Source organism: Populus alba, chromosome 1 (genome assembly GCF_005239225.2).
Source record: "Populus alba chromosome 1, ASM523922v2, whole genome shotgun sequence".
Lineage (NCBI taxonomy): Eukaryota > Viridiplantae > Streptophyta > Magnoliopsida > Malpighiales > Salicaceae > Populus > Populus alba.
Window position 1 is genome coordinate 19,209,790 of NC_133284.1, and position 18,430 is coordinate 19,228,219.

The following is an 18,430-nucleotide window of genomic DNA, read 5'->3' on the forward strand; positions in this document are numbered from 1 at the left end:
GATCAAACCAATTATCTAGTAAACCCTAGATAATTCCAAGTGTCCATTCACCCATTGGTTGTTCTAGTGCTCATCAAAACTAAAAACTTTTGCTTGCGTCCATTTCCAGCCCCCCCCACCCCTTTATATAGCCACTCACCTTGCCTCTCTCCCTCTCGTCCCAAAAACAAATCTCCTCTCTCTATCTCTCTCTCAAACTCTCCGTCTCTCTCAAACCCCTAAGAAAGAGAAGGAACAACTCTCTCAAAAAAGAAAATAAAAGGCACAAAAGTTACAAAATACCATGGATCAAAATCTGCCAGTGATAGCCAAAAGAGCATGGAGCATGGTACGTGTTATCTTCTTCATGCTAAGAAAGGGCTTATCAAAGAGAAAACTCTTGGTTGATCTCAACATGATGCTTAAACGTGGCAACAAGATTGCAAGCAAAGCCATAGGTAACCTCATGTTCCACCACCACCACCACCACAATGACCAACGCAACGTCTCATTCAAATCCCCACCATGCGAGTATGAGTTCAGCTGTAGCAACACTCCCACATACTCGCTCCCCTTCCATATCAACAAGCGCCGCCACCACCACCACAATAACTTCTTTTCATGTGCATTCAACGCACCACCAACTCATGATGATCATGATATGGTGACCATGAATGCTGTGAAGCTGGCTTTGGAGTTACTGAACAACAATGAGTTGCCTGTACCTGTGGAGGCATCCCCAATGTTGCCGGGGTTTGGAAGGAGCCCAATGGTGAGGCAATTGAGGATAACAGACTCACCGTTTCCATTGAGAGATGTTGACGATGATAATGGTCTTGTGAACAAGAAAGCTGACGAGTTTATCGAGAAGTTCTACAAGGAATTGAGGAAGCAAAAAAGTATGAGTGGCTAATTAGGATACAGGAGCTATGTCATGTTGGGTATTACTAATATTGCAGTTGGTGATAGTTGATAGAACAATAAAATGTTTGCCTCATAACTGTTCATTTAAGGTTGTTTTGTTTCTTGTTAATGATATTGATGAAGAAGGTTTGTACAAGGAATGAGACACAGGCGTGAATATTTCAGGGAATTAAATGCTACCTTGTTATAAGCATCTACTTTGTAATTGTGATATTGTTTCAAAAGGTTGGAAATAAACCTAGTTTTGATGTTAAAAAGAGATACAAAAACAAGGAGAAAGTGTTTTTCTTCATGAATCACAATTTTCATAATTCAATATATAGTAATTAAGTTTTACTTTTATGGATGTAGCAAGAAATAAATCTGAATTTCCGGATTTCTTCTCTCTTTCTTCATATATAATGAAATCTATGTTTCTTATTTCTGGGTTTGATTTCTGATCCAATTTTCTCGCCATGCATGTGTTAATGATTAATGCTTAGCTCCATCAATATTCTTACAGGGTCTAAGCAGCTTTCACTGCCTGCACTAACCACTTGTCCTGATATGATTCCACTAAGTTCAAAAGCAACCGTATTAGCTGGCCCCTCCAAAGTGTCAACCTTTATTTATTTATTTTCAACTTTTCCTTTTTCTCTTTAGTTCCACTTTGAAGTTCTATATGAAACTTCCCCTTGTGTCAGTTTTTCAATTGGTTACTTTGGGGATTGAATTCAGAGTCAGATCTAAGAATTATATATGTAACAATATTATTGAGCAAGCATGCACTGTGAATTGTTAAGGGTTCGGTTGATTAATTGATTTTTTTTTTTTATAAAGGATCTTGTATATAGAAAAAATTGAGTATTTTTTTATTATTAATGTGAGTGTTTGGGTTAGTTTGCGTGTGACTTGATTAATTTCATGAGTCTTAAAGTTAATGATTATGTAAATCTTCAATGATTATTATACAGAATTGAGTTTTTTTGAAAACACTGCTATGACTTGTAAATGTTACTAGTTGTTGATTAATTACTTTTTACATTAATTTGATGGAGGACCTTGCATCAAAATTAACATGGATATTTTTGAATTATGGACCAGCTATTTGTGTTTTGAAATAGCTGTGTTTTGAACCTATCAATTTAACCTTATAATTGCGCAATAATATGCTCTCTCTATAGGTTGACATAAATTATTTGACTATTTGTGATGGGCTTATCAAACTTTAAAAGACCCAACCAGGATAGACCACGTCTCATGCTTCACAAAACTTTAAAAGGTGAAGAAATTGACATGTATGTACCTTTTTCCCTAGGGTCTGATTAACTTAAAATTATTTGCACCACTGTAATTGGCATTTTATGGACCTCAATATCAAGCATAGATATTTAATTTGAAATAATAAAATGTAGGACAAATTAGCCATTATTGTAGAGATTGCTTAAATCAACAAAAATTGATGTGGTTGTCATGTACTGAAATATTTTATACACAACTTAATTATTATTTTAAGATAACCTTGAATAGAATAATTAAAATTAGGGTGATGAGATAATATATATATAATTATGATAGAATAACAAGTATATATGTCATGAGTCTCGTTTTATTTTCAGATCTAATATTCTTAAACTCAGCTATATATATCAAGTCTAAATATTTATTAGTTTGACAAGATGTTAGACTTAATTTTTTTAGGCTCGGCTACACACCGAGTTCAAATAGGTGAATCTAGCAAGATATCATATTCAAATTTATTTTATTTATTCGAAATCCAAGTATATGTGAGCTTGACAAGACACTTTATCTTAGAAAAAATGCTATATTTCAATTGATATTAATATTATGATGGGGTTATTCTCATGAATATTAGATATTATGTACGAAATAATATATAATTTTTTTTATAGCTTCATTATTTCTTTGTCGAAATAGAAAATATAGAAGATAATTCTCATGAATATTAGAATATATATGGGATTCTGGGAGATTATCATGTCCTCAAGCTAAATATAAATAAATTAGAACATATGCACGTAATTACAGGGTAATCATTCCATTGCAAATGCACCAGACCTAATTAATTAGAAGTTATAAAGAAACTGCCTCCGGAGACTAGCTAGAGAATAGAAAACTGATCTAACAAAGAAAATCTTACAAAGTCAGAAAAATAAGGCCGTTATTATTACTCAGTTATGCAAGAAAACTGAGGAAATTAACAAACACAAACAACGTGGACAGTAACAGTTTCCAATAAATAATAACAATAATAAGGTAGTGAAAATGAGCTGTGTTTAATTGCTTGTGGGCAAAGATCTTTGTGTTTTCCAGCCAAGACGGGCAAGATCCAATGATCTTTGTCTCTTTATCTTTCTGTCATGCATGGTATTGAAATATTGCGGGTAGCACACTAAAAAGACTTCACCCCCATAAAGCCAAGTGTTTAGGTGAAATGTTAGGTGATCCAAGCGTGGAATTAAGGGTGAGATGCTGGACACTTGTCCCCTTTTCAACTTCGTACCGTTACCTTCTTTCTGACATGCTTCACGTTTTGATAAATTTATGAGTGTTGTTTTTGCCATGAAAGCTACCTTTCTATTGCATTATTAATTATCGAGGTCGGCAACAGTATGGTTGCAGCAATTACAATATGTCAATTACTGTAAAAGTGGTTCTTAGCTAGCAAACGGAAGACTTGTACATGCATGTATACATTGACCTTCTTTCTTGCTGCTCTTGATTTTTCATAGAAGAAGAAGAGGAAGTAGAAGATGTTCTTCTTCTTCTTCTTCTTCTTGGCTCAAAGGACATGCTACAGAGGCCATAGCAGCTAAACTAGAGAGGGTTAATTAAGAGGCGGCTTGGATATAATTAATTAGGAATATTTAGGTGTAAATCTATTCCATAGACTGACCAAAGGAATGTTCAGGGATGTAAGAGATGATTAGGTTAACCTAAAACCAATCAAATCATATGTTTTTTTGCTTGTCAAAGTCATTATTATCTTATGTTTGCAAGCTGCGCATCGCGCTGGTTAAGAAAAAGGAAGACAAATTAGTGAGAAATGACTGCAATTCAATTATTGCAATCAGGATCTTCGTTATTTTACATGATGATCTGAAACATTCATTGGGAATTTCTTGCCATGTTATTTCTTGAAGTTGTTGACTGGTCAAGATTGTCCTAACACAGCTCCAAAGAAGCAAAGAGCACTTTCTAAAAAGTTACTGATTAATTTACAATGGCTACAACTTTTATTGATTTAGAACTCACCAGCTCCACCACTTTTTTCCTTTCTGATGTGGTGGTTTCAGTGTGTGTGTGTCTATATATATATATATATTACAAACGAACTTCGTTTAGATCCAAGTACCAATGTGGAGGCTCCATTAAATATATGTTCAACAATATTGTCAACCGAGACTCTGACAATTGTTTCGTTTCTTTTCTTTTCTTTGGTTCTGTTCTTCTGATAATGTTTTTTCTTTTCTTTTATCTGATATACTTATTTAGGGTTTTGTTTTGTTTCTGCATAAGGGTAACACTCAACTTTCATCACGTATATTAGGGAGTAATTTAAAATGGAGGCTTTTCTCACTGCTGATGAAACAGTAACTTGTATAGATTTTTCGCAAAACGGATCTAGCCATCTATCTAGCAAACATTCGCCCATACACAAACGCAAAATCACTAATTCTTTGTTTCTTCCTTGTGCTGTTCTTAAGGTACTATTTATATATAACTTCAATGAAATCAATTTTTCAATTCAGTAAATAAAATGAGGAAATCAATATGTTTTTGGTACACATGCAGGGCAGGGCATGGCTGCTGGTCATTTATATAATCTTGGGAAATCAAACGATTTCGCTCGTATATCCTCATGTGGGAGTCAAAAGTGAAATATTACAAGATTTTTGTTCTGTGGATAAAATTTTATAACTCTAATAATATTTTTCGTATCAATATTTTTTTATTTATTTAACTTGAAACTTAACTTGATTAAACTTCAAGTCAAGATTTCTCAAATCAATTAGTCAAATATGACTGGGTTTAATAATTATAACTTTTATATCATAAGAAAAAAAAAATAGTAGGACCACTTACTCATTAAATGAAGAGTACATGTATTTATTTATTTCATAAAATCTTCTAAACTTTTCTTATATTCTTAGGCATATAGAAGGGGTGAGAATAATTCTTGATAATTTATCAAAGCTAAAAATAATCTACAACTGCTATTTTCTTTTTATTATTATCCTAGCTATTTCTGAAATTTATATTGTCTTTATTTTTCTTGTTATTTTAGTATAAAAAATAATAATTAAAACAACATATTATGGGTCTAATTTGATGCTTCCTAATACTAGTTAGTTAGTTGACCTCTTTAAAAAAAAGATTTGTAGAACATCCTAATGAAAATTTGAGCAATCCAATAATTAAATAAAAAACACTATCACAATTTTTAAATTTACCGAACAGAAATTTTTTTGTCGGTATTTATATTATCATTCCTTTGGTAATAAATTTACCAATTAAATCACCAACGGAAATGCTCGGTTAGTAAATCCTTTCTTGGTAATTTTTTATTTGTCGGTAAGTCATCGATAATAAAAAATATTATTATCGATGGATTTATTGAACAGAAAAGACACGTTAAAAAAAAATCCGCTTCATTCCGTCGGTATTTCCCTTGAAAAAATACTGTATGTAATTCCATCGATAATTATTTAAAAATATTTTTTTAAATAATCCATTTTAAAAACTATAAAATAATTAAATTAATATAAATTAACACTCTATAATACTCAAAACACTTGAAAAAAAAGAGAAAAAATAATATGAAAAAAAATCCTACAACAATATTCATACAATTATTAAGAATAAAAACAATTTAAAATAAAAAAAACAAATATAGTGAAAAAAATACGAAAAAAGAAGAAAAAAATCCTACCTTAATGTGGTTGCAAGTAAAGCTAAGAAGAGAAAAAAAAATAAAAAAAAAAACAAATTTGTTAAGTATATTAATTAAAAAAAAAATTGAAAAGAAAAAAAAAAAAAGGAGAAGAATACATACTTAATCATGGAGGAAAAGAGGAGTTGATGAGAGAAGAGAAGAGAAAAGAAAAGAAAGAAATGGATAATGATATTGTTTTTTTACCTATGGGGAAGAAGAAGAAGAAGAAGAAGAAGAAGAAGAAGAAGAAATTAAGGAGCCCCGTCTGTTGTGAAATTAGGGGTCCTAGGCTTTTTATTGAAGTGTTTTACCAATGAATAATTAAATATTAATATTTTTAATCATTCTGTTAATGATTATGTCTATAATATTTAATTTAAAATTTTAATTTAATAAAAAAATTTCAGAAAACCGTTAAATATCACCAATGACTTTTCAATCCATCGGTGATTCCATCTATAATATTTCATTTTAAATTTTAAATTAATCAAAATTTTCCAGAAAATCGCCAAATAACACCAACGACTTTTCAATCCGTCGGTGATTGTCTTGTAAAGAACAATAATTAATAGTGCAAATGAAAAGTGAACAGTTTCAAAGCTCTTTGGAAAAATACCAATGAAATTTTTCATTGGGTGATTCCCTTTGTAATTGACATGATGAATAGTGTTCATAGTTTACCAACAAATTTACCGACGAAAATTATTCTGTTGGTAATTCTGTTGGTAAAAATAGCACGTCATAGTTTTTTTTTTTTGCTTGATTTATTTTTTTTCCACTGTAATTCTCTCGGTAAATACCGAGAGAATATTTTCTGTCGGTAAAATCCATCGGTAATTTACCGACAAAAATATTTCCCTCGGCTTTTCCGTTTGTATTTATTGATTTTCTGATAGTGAAATAGGCATGTTTACGTAAGAAAAAAAATCATTTGACATGTTTAGATTTTTTCAAAAAAAAAATTTTAATTTATGTATTTTTTTTTTATCTAAACCATAGTATCTAGAAGTTCATTGAATCTCAACTAATCCAATCGAGTTGGAACAACTTCATTAAGTGGTAAAGTTCTTCTAATGATAGTATATTTGATTCATAAAACTTGAACTTAAAATCTTATTTAAAGAAAAGAAGTATCGTACCACTTGAAGTAACTATCATTGGTAATTTATCTATTTGATTATAAACATATATGCTTGACATTTTATATAATATAATTACAATAAACCCGTATCTAGCTCAGATTCTCTGGAATCTCTTACATTACGGGGGTTGCCATGACATTACGGGAGGGCCTTCAACACGTTCTTACAATTAAAACGGTCTTGATTTTAATATTAATTTATCTCACATAAAAAAGAAAAAGAAAAAGAAAAAGAAAAGGGGTGTCAATTATACCATGAGCTAAGAAACTTGATTAAAGCATGTGGGGATGGAAAGGTGGCCAAATGAAGGAGGCTCTGTGAAAAGGTCAATTTCTTTCATGCTAAGCTTTCTTCGATGTCCCCCGTTAAGAAAAGGAGGACTTTAAAATAAGATTGGCGCATAATTGTCATTTGGGAAGTTGGGACCATACTTAGATAATATATATATCGTTGAAAGATTAAACTGATAAAAAAATTGGCATAATTATATAATAAAAAATAATGCAGATGAAATTAAAACAAAAAAATAGGATATTTAATATAAAAAAATCACCATAAATAAAAAAAACCATAAAGTCTAATCTTAAACAAATTACATGAGAAAATTGATAAAAAAATTAGGATCTACCATATTTTCTTGATTTGAGGGTTAAATAAAATAAAAAGTAACTTTATATAATTAAAAGAAATCCTAAATTTATCAATTAAACTTTTATAAGAAGACAATGAGATCAACACAATTAAACTTTTATTAAGGATGCACGTGTCAATAATTCAGTACATACATATGCATGCATCTTATCTATGTACTTGTACATTATGGAAGCAATTACACGGCAAAGATAAAGATTTTGGCTGGAAAGTGTAGTGTTTTTTTTCAAAGATACAATCATAAATGCCAATATTCCAAGTATTCCTTTAAGAGGTTTGGAAACGTGGGAAAAAAATTCACTATAGCTTCTCCACACCTTTCAACTTATTAATATATTATATTATTATAATTATTATATTATAATTATAATTATTATATTATATTATAGAATTATTTATTATTATTATTTTTTTTTTTTTTTTTTAATGAATTGTTTTTTTTTGTTTAATTTAGTTTGTTAATGTTAAATTTTTTTATTTAATTATTAGATTTTCATGATACAGATTTCGGGTTTGATGGTTAACCTGATTTGACGAGTTAACCCGGATTTTTTTTAATTAATTTTTTTTATTTAGTTTAGTTTGTTAATATTAAATTTGTTTTATTTAATTATTAGATTTTCATGACACGTATCCTGGGCTTGACAGTTAACTTAGTTTGATGGGTTAACCCAATTAATTTTGGGTAAACCATTGTCAATTTTTTTTTTTCTATTTAGTTATCAAACTTTCATAACGTAATTTCAGGTTTTACGAATAACCTAGTTTAAAAGGTTAACCCAATTAATTCAAATTTTTTTTCTTTTTTTTTCATTAGTTTTTTTTCTTCTTGTTGTTTTTTTTCTTTTTAATTAATATATTTAATTATCACACTTTTATGACACAACCTTATAGCTAGACTCAATATCCAATATTCTTGGGTCTAGTGTTGCAGCCAGACTCACTTAAACTTGGGTCATGCAAGTTTAATCTTATTATTAATATTATAAATATTACTCTTAGATCAAGCGTTGCAGTCTAAATTCAAAACCTTTGGGTATAGCTTTGCAGAAAAATCCAAGACTTTTAAAATCTTAGTTTTTTTTTATGTAAAAAAAAACTCGCAGCATCGCGCGGGTCATGTAACTAGTTAATTTATAATAGTTGTTTTGTACGGTCTATTTTTATATTTCAAAAATATTTTTTTAAAATTTTTTTTTATTATTTCAAATTAATATTTTTTTGGTGTTTTCATATCATTTTAATATGCTGATATTAAAAATAATTTTTTAAAAAATAAAAAAAATCATTTTAAAATATTTCTAAATAAAAAATATTTTAAAAAATAACTATAATTATACTAACTATAATAGATGAAATGTTACGAATAACTTGTCTTGTAATTGCACTAAGGAAAAAAAAAAGAAGAGACTTTTGTCTTGCAATTAGACTTGTATTAAAATGATCCTCCTCTTGTTGGATTTTGCATCTATAAGAAGCAAGTCTTGAAAACGACCACCAGTAAAGTAGGGGTGAAAGGCTGCCATGCTAGTGCTCCATAATGGAACTCTTTACCCGTGCCCTTGTCTCTCTCTCTCTCTTATTTGAGTTGTCCAGAGTATATTAATTTTATATATATAGTTATTAATTTTAAAATTTATAAGATTAATTAAAAAATATATAAATTAGTTTGGATATCTACAGTAATAATAATAATAATAATAAAAAAAAGATGGCAAGAATATGCTTCTTACGATCTTTTGGTTTTTGGAATCTTTTGAATATACTAAATCTAATTTTAGTTGTCGAAATGGAACTAAGCCATGCATTCCAAGAGGGTATATTCTTATTTTTAGTCGCATTCCATGTGTTGGAAAATAATTTTTTATTTTAATAAAAAAATTTAAATTATTAAATAAGTTTTTAAAAATTGTTTTATATTATTTTTTAGCACATTATAATTTTATTAATAAAAATAAAAATAATAAAATTCAAACTTATAATTATTTAGTTATCAAAAGTCCAATATCACATAAAAAAACTATTTTAATTTTAAAATTTAAATTATTATATAAGATTTCAAGAATAATTCTGTGTTGTTTTCTAACGCTTAACAAATACAAGCGACGTCAAGAGTCACCTCACCACACGCCCATGTGATCAATGTTCTACCAGGCCTCTTATTAAATCCAAAGAAGCATGTTATGTTTGGTTGCTAAGGAAACGCATTCTTTGTGTGATGAATTATTGGGATATATAATTGGAAAAAAAGTTTTACCTCTTTGCTCTTTACAGGTTTCAACTATATATTATGTTTATTTTTTTATTTTAAAAATACTTTTAAAAAATTATAAATTTTTATTTTACTTTAAATTAATAATTTTTTAATGTTTTCAGATTATTTTAATGTAGTGATGTTAAAAACTTATTTTTAAAAAATAAAAAATATATAATTTTTATATATATTTTTAAATAAAAAATATTTTAAAAAATATCTTAGAAGATATTTAAAAGAAGGGTGGGGATTGCTTTTGAATTAAAGTTGCTTTTTTGGGTCATTGTGGACGGACTAGATTAGAATTAGCAGTTGTATACTTGCATAAAGCCGTGATTAACACATGGAAGTCTAAAATCTCGTGCTCGTGCAAAGCATTATTGTACATTGGAAGAAGCTTTCTTTTGGGCACAAAGCAACAATGTTGAGCGGTGGTAATTCTCCCTCAAACCCTACACGAAATAAAGTCATTTGGACTAGAAAAATATCCTATCCAATAAATGGTTTAATGATATTATTAGAAATTAATTTTTGTGATTAGGGCAATATTGGGGAACCTATCATTTGTTCTGTAGGCAGCTTTAATCCCTTTCTCGATGATCAAGTCAGTTTTTCATTAATTTTAATGAAGTGGGGGACTTCTATTGATTTCAATTTTTTTTTTAAAAAAAAAAAAACAAGAAGAAGAAAAATTGAAAAAACAAAGAAATTTTTTTTAATTAAAAGTCTTACAAATCTTATTTATTTACATAAAGAAAGTTCTTTTGGTCAAAGTAAAAGGTTGAGATTAGTATCAAAAGAACCAAACTAGTATAAAATCAAGATTAGAAAAACGAATGCAAGCTTTTGACTATTTTTTAATATTTTTTGAATTTTCTTATGCACACTAGTAAATTCATAAAGTTTTATTATTATCAAATATACAAGACCGAAGTAAGGGAATGCTTTTAAAATGGAGTAAAAAATATTGTATTATTGCTTAACACATAAATGGATCCAAGGATACTCCTATCATCAAATAAAATATATTAAAAAAAATCTATCACATCCTTGCAAAGAAAATTAACCAAACGTTTCCTTCTCATAATTATGTTATAGGGTAATCAATACAAGAATTTCAGTATATACAAGTAGGTCTAATGAAAGAATATATATATATATATGTATAGTATAGTGATCAACTAGGATTTATTATTATTTTTGAAAAAAAAAATTATAATGCATTGTTATATCGAGAATAAAAAGCTTACTTTTTTTTTTTAATATATAATAATCAATTTTTAGAAGGATCCAAAAACAAGTTTAGCCCTGAATACTAGGTTCGGCTGCAAAGCTTAGGTCCATCCCTTTGCGTCAGGCCACTAGCCTGACCCCTTATATATATAAAGGCGTTAGACTGCCTTGTGCCTGACCACAACGCTAGACCAATAGGGTAAAAGTCATGGCCTAGATCCATTCTCAGGAATTGCACGATGCTCGCACCTCTTGGGCTTAGGCGTCGCGGCTTAGGCCTAGTCTCGAGCATTGCCTGGCTCCCTGTGCCCAATGTTATATGTTTATTCTCTGTTAATATTATTAAGATCGAATGACTTTTCAACCCTTTAATTTAAGAATGATGATAAGATTTAGGAGGTATAAATATCTTCTAAATTATTTAACTAGAGAATTTACAACTTTTTTTTTTCAAATACACACTTTATTTTCTCACAAAATACTTAATTTCATATCAAAACAAAAAAAAAAAACAATATTATTCTTAAAATTTAATGTTCTTTAGGATATTTATTATACTTTTCCTTTACAAAACATATGAGAATCTTTAAGTCCACTTAGAAGGGATTGTTTTGCATGTGTTAGGATTCTTACATTAAGCTACAATATTCTTTTGCTACTAAGAATAGATTTAATAGTATGAATATTTGATTAAACTTATTATCCAACTATATATATATATATATATAAGACTATATTCCTCTGGAACTAGAATTTTATAACATCATCATAATACAGAATACATTAAAATTTAACACGAACTATGTGTTTATTTGATCCATCTCACTACTAACTCGAACCTTAAATGTGTCACTAGTGATTTGGATTCATTTGTGAGCACCCACATCCAATATTTCATCCACTATTCGGAGGAGACTTTTTTTTTTTTTTTTTTTGACACGACTTCTTCCTTTTGCCGCCTTGCAATAATCATACCACTACACATAATTTGTTGCATGTTAAAGAAAAAAGTTCGTGTATTTTGAGCCACATGGAATGCTTTATTGATATATTAATTTCTCCACGATCCATATCATTTCTTTATTTCTTTCTTTTGCTGCAGGTGTCTTGCTAAAAAAATGTCCTTTAATTTTCTGCTTTCTGCTCTTTTGTTTTCTCCTTTCTGTTTCTCTTGCTTCTCATCTCGAAAAGTATCGTATAACACAACTGCATTACCATACAGTGTATCTTTCTTATGCACAAAAGACTAATGCATGCTCCACCACTCTATAAACAAGTTAAGAAAGGGGCTCCATTTTATAACAAGTAGCAAAATAATTAGATTAGTGCATGCTTTAAAATAAACAGTGGTTAGGTTTCAAATAGCTAGGGACGAGGAAGGTGTCCCAATGCCAGATAGGATTTGTGGATTAGAGCAAGCCTGTTCCTATCCATGTGGAGAGGAGGGATATCTTTAGACATTGATTTATCTCCATTTAAGAATGTTTTGCTAATGGGAAACAATGATGTAGTCGACTGATGACAAAGGGCTTAAGATTTGTATAACAAGTCTCGAGTTCGAGTCAGGGTGTGCATCTTTTATAAGATCCTAGGACAACCAGGGTTTTACTCATTAACTTGGGCTCATAAAATGCGCTTTCCAAAAAGTGAAGTTTTCTCGAATCCAAAAAAAAGAAAAGAAAAAGATGTAGGCGCTTGAGATTGATTTATCTTTGCAAGTTATCCAATACATATACAAATTTATGCAATTAAACACTGTTATTCAAGGTGATTAAGGTTTAATATTTATATATTTTTGGTTAAAATTGTAATTGAAATTGAGGTTAAACAAAAAATAATTTAATGTATTTGGTGATATATATGAATATTGATGGTTTTTAATGTAAATATTGTAGATTTAACTATTACTATTGTATCATGAAATAAATAATATTTTTTTTAAAAATTATTGTTCCATTAAACTATCTACAATTCCATAACGTACGAAATTCATCCGACAAGGACTACAATTTCTATGGTTTTTTTAGTGTACAACAAAATCAATTAATATATTATCAGGAACAAAATTGGGATTACAATCAAATTCTGCAAATGTTACGTCATCATACAATATTCTTCTAATTTATATAGTGTCATTGAATAATATTAAACACTAGTTTTTTGAATAAAACACAATTAAAAAAAATAATTTTTTTATTGTTTACATGATTTGTGCAAGTGAATAAATTCACCGTATTGTTTACATGTTCCCTTTTTATATGCAAAGTGAATTAATTTATTGTATTAAAGTAAATAATGTAGAGTGAATTAACTTTTGTTAAATTAATTCACTAACAAAAGTTAATTCACTCTGCATTGTTTACTTAACAAAAGTAAACAATGCTGGCAAAATTAGTGTAAAATGCTTCATGAGAAATTATTTTTTTTATGCTTTTTTTTTTTTATGGATTTCATGTTTTAAAAACATTAATTAATACTTTAATCAAACATAATTTTTTGGTGGTTTTTTCAAAACACAACTATTATCGTATAGACAAACACCCTCTAAAAAGGATCTGTCCCTTCACTTAACTTTTCAAGTTCAAATCAATTCGGGATTAATTGAATTATTCTAAATATATCAAACTAGCGTGAGGGTTAATCTTTATTTTTCAAGAATTGATGTGAAATTCGGAAATCTTAGTAGTCAAGGAAGAAATATATATCCACACTTCAACTATTATACAGACCTCAAATATCCCAACATCTTGGTTCCATATGATGCTGCATCACGATGAACGAGCAAAGAAATAACAAAGTGAGAAGAAAAATTCGACGGCAAAGATACTATCACTGTACGTTAAAGGACTCGAATGCGTACCGAACAATCCAGCTCAAAATCACTCTACTTTTTTATTTTTTATTTTTATGAATCTATCGCATCTTTAAAATATAGAAAAAAAAATCTAAAATCCAAGTGTACTTGATCCCGCGTATCTGTGTTTAACGTGGTACACGTGGAAAGTGTAGCTTTACCATATATGCTCCTAAATTAAGGTTTAGTATTACCCCACAAATAAATTAGTGATTAGGCATGCTTGAAAATGAGGGCTCTTTTCACTGGAAAATAAAATCCTAAGGTTCAACTTGGAGGGATTATATTTTCAATTTTTTTGACCGTCTACACTAAGAGATGGAAGACTCCATGTTATACCAAATAAAATTATAAAAATAATTTTTTAATATTAAAAAAAATATTATATATATAAATTTATAATCTTAAATATTAAATAAAATGATATGGAAACTCCAAAATTAATTGCAAAATAATTCTCAAAATTTTTAAAAATAATTAGAATTAAACTAAGCTGTGTTTGTTAAAACACAAAAAGATAAAGAAAAATAAAGGCTTTGAAAAATAGGTTAGGAAGTGTTTTTCAAACATACTCTTACCTAAAAAAACCATAGACTTCAAATTTATTTTAAAGTATATTTGTCAAATACACATTAAAAATTCAAAACACACACACATATATTTTTTTGATAAATTTGAGTCTTGTCAAATATAATTTTAAGCCTTTAAAAACGTTTTTATCCCAGCAACGTGAACCAGGCTTCATGTATTATTTGCAAATATGGTAATTGGCTACAAAAAAAAAAAAAAAATGTAATCTTTTACGCAAGACGTTCATATACATAAGTCCAAACCCAAGTAATTCATCTATATATTGTAGCCTAGCCTCTTGCCAAGATAATTAATCCAACTCATACTCGAACATGAGTTATCAGCCCATCAAGCAAAACTGAGTTCGTGTCTACAAACATTGAAAACGTAAACCACAACAATGACGAGGAGATTTGCACACAGATCTCAACCAGAACTTATAGCCCCTTCAACTTTTCAAACCCAGAAGCATGCAGTTTCAAGCAAAACAAAGATTAAGACATATTCATGTTTTTTTTTTTTATCAGTTTCATAACTAACAGATGTTAGAAGAAGAAGAAAAACCAATGAAAAGGGTAAGTAAGAACATAAATCAAAAAGATCCCAAGATTTGCAACCAAGTTTTGAAACAGAATCTAACCCCTTCATGAGATTTAAAAGATCTATCATTAATCCATTTTCAACAGAGGATATACAAGTATAAATTCATACATAGTGCACATGAGAAAACCAAGCAATATTACAAACAGATCCATAACCATATAACATATCGAAGACGTGTCATGGAAAAAAAAAAAAAAAAAGTTGCATATTACTGCCAATATCCTTTCTTCATCTTTAAAAGGATAGATTCACAAAACAATCATTAATGAAGATAAACAATGGAAGTGTTCACGCATAAACAACTGAATATTATGGATATTCAAGACAAAATAAGGACATGCCATTATGGGCTATGTCAAGACGAGGTTCATGAGTTTTACACCTTAATTAGCAGCAAGGAGAAGGTGTTCCAAAACCTCAGTAACAAGGATGGTACCTTGAAAACAAATTATGCGAGTCCACAACCAAGCAAAGTTCTCGAGATCTTTGGGTGCTACGAAGCGGCTCCAAATTAATGTGTAAACCTAATGCAAGATTCGTGACACAGTGAAGACTTGGTGATTCTCGTACCTCAATGGAAGGGGAGGCTATTATTAATGGTGGGGAGAGCAATTCTGATCGAAAATGTAATCTCTATCGTACCTCTATGTTACATGTTCATCTTTTGCATCCCAAAGATAGTGGCCCGAAAGATCACAACTATGTAGTCTCGATTTTTGAGGGGTGGGAGTATTGATAATAAGAAAATTCATAGATTAGCTTGGGAACAATGGTGAAAGAAAAAAGATAGGGGAGGTATTAGTGTTGGGACTATATTGGCAAAAAATAAAGTTCTCTTCAAATGGATTTGAAAATTGAGAGGCAATGACAAAGCTAGTTGGGCAAACTTCATTAAGAAAAAAAATAGACCAAAGTTCATCAATGAGGTGCCTTAATTCAAAAAACAACTCTAAGGGATTTGGCAAGGTATGTGCTCTACCATTGCTAGTAAGGATCATGATAGCACTCTTATTCGTGCTAGCTGTAAACTTAAAATGGATAATGGTAACCATGTAAACTTTTGGTTAGATACTTGGTTGACTGGCTTTTGCTTAGCTAACTCTTATCTTACTCTGTTCCGCCTGTCCTCCTCCAAAGTAGGAATTGTTAGTCAGATGGGATACTGGATAGAGGATACTTAGTATTGGAATCTGAAATGGATAAGATCCCTCAGAACTAGAGAGAATATGATGTTTTAAAGGTTAATGTCTGATCTTAATCTTGTAGTTATTCATCGATCAAAAGAATTGACAGGTTTGTTTGGGAATGGGAGAAGGAAAGTGGCTATACTATAAACTCTTGTATGCTTGCCCTTGAAAGGATCGGGTTTGCTGGAACTAAAACTTATATTATAAATGCTTGGAAATCTATTTGCCCTCCAAAAATGGAAATGACTTTGTGGTTGGCCCTAAATGAAGGACTTTGAACAAGAGCCTTCCTAGTTAAGAGACATATCCCAAGCCCTTAAGATGATTGTTGCCCTTTCTATGAGCATTGTTGTTACCTAATTTTTGACCCATATTTTTGATAAATTTTTAGAAAAAATAAAAAATAGCAAAAAAACAATGAAAAACCCCTAAAAAATATATTTTTGATATATTTGCATTGTTTTTAGCATTTTCAACGCCATCTCAAAAAATTTAAATTTTCAAAGGTATTTTTAACTCGTAAATTTTATGATCACTGATTTTTCTTGTTGAGTCGACATTGATATTGCCTGCTTTTAAAAGTACAAAAAATAAGAGAAAATCAAAATTAACAAACAAATAAAGAGTTGAGGGACAAATGTGATTTTGGCCAAGCCACACTTCTCCTATAAATACCATGCTACAATGAAAAAAAGGGGAGAAAATTTTATTGACGGGGGGATAATTTTTATAGGGAGAGAGTAGAAAGATTTCAAAAAATTGAGGGAACCACAAAAAAAGAAAAAAGAAAAAACCTAAACCTAAAAAATGATCTCTCAAGCAGCCGCCACCTTCGGTGTTTTCCATGTGGTGGTGCGTGAACCCAAGCACCACCAGTAACGGCCATGCGTGGGGAGACGCGCCGCCACTGCTCCACAGTTCCTGGGGGTCTCCTCTGTAGTTCCTGGACTTTTTAGGGACCTGTTTATGTAATTTTTACATGTTTGAATATGTATTTAAATTTTTGTTAAATGTTTTTTAGTTTATGTTATGTTGTAAACATTGTAACAGAAAAACATAGTAAAAAGTGACGTGTATATGTGTGTTTGTTTTTATTTATTTATTCATATATGTATCTTATTGAATTATAAAATAAAAAAAGGCAAAAATAGAATTTAATGTTTTAATTTGCATATAGTCAAGTATTTTAAGGATAAATAAAATCATGTTATATTTCCCGTGAAAATGTAAGAACATGTTTCTACATCTATTTTAGGATTTAATAACTGATTTATTAAAGCCTTAAGAATTTGGTTAATATGTTAATTTTTCAAATCACATCAAATCATGAAGCAACTTACTTCAGGTAGGGTGCGCTAGGGGTGCTAATAACTTTCCTAGCCACAACCAGTTCCCTGCCCTCGAATCTCTAACAAGACCAGTATATCCAGGTTTCCTAGTAGCCTTCAACCAAATACTAGGTGGCGACTCCGAAAGAACCAATCAAGCAAAACGAGTGAAAAATTGCCAAGTAGACGCCGTGCGGGGGACATGTGACAAAATGACGACTCCACTGGGGACATGTATTGTTTTCAACATTATCGGACTAAGCTTTGTATTTTGATGTGTTAAAGTTTTTCATGTTTTGTCTGATTTATTTTATTTTATTCATGCATTGTATAAAGTTCTCTCATGCATCACATGTTTTAATTTTTGAAAGCACACATAAGCTTCAGGTTAAGTGGGAGACTATCAGCTTACCTTACGACTTTTAGTCAAGGTTTAAGTTTGTGTAAACCCCAACTCTTCCTTGAGTGCTTAGACTGATAATGATTGGTACACATGCTGACCATTACCTACTGGGCCCCTGATTAGTAGTTAAAAGTGCATTTTTATCAGGGTTTTATATCATCATTTTGCACTTGAAGTATCAATAACTCCTTAACTAAAGTATGTTTTATAATAACATACCTAATAATATAAGATACCTTTAATTTATGGTAAATGTTCATCTTAAATGTAGGTCTATCACTTAAATAAAAGGATTGATTGATAAGTTTAAGTATTAAAATTGAAAGGACAAAGAGAGAGCCAAACTTAGAAAAGAGATGTTAGTGT

The 18,430-nt window shown here is 29.9% G+C and overlaps 1 protein-coding gene across 1 annotated transcript; it reads left to right on the forward strand.

The window, feature by feature from the left end:
* Positions 1-283: 283 nt before the first annotated feature.
* LOC118054881 (uncharacterized) lies at positions 284-1,614 on the forward strand. Its single transcript, XM_073404330.1, has 3 exons — positions 284-878; positions 1,406-1,476; positions 1,546-1,614. Exons 1-3 carry the CDS (start codon positions 284-286, stop codon positions 1,612-1,614), a joined length of 735 nt encoding a protein of 244 aa, XP_073260431.1.
* The last annotated feature ends 16,816 nt before the right edge of the window (positions 1,615-18,430 follow it).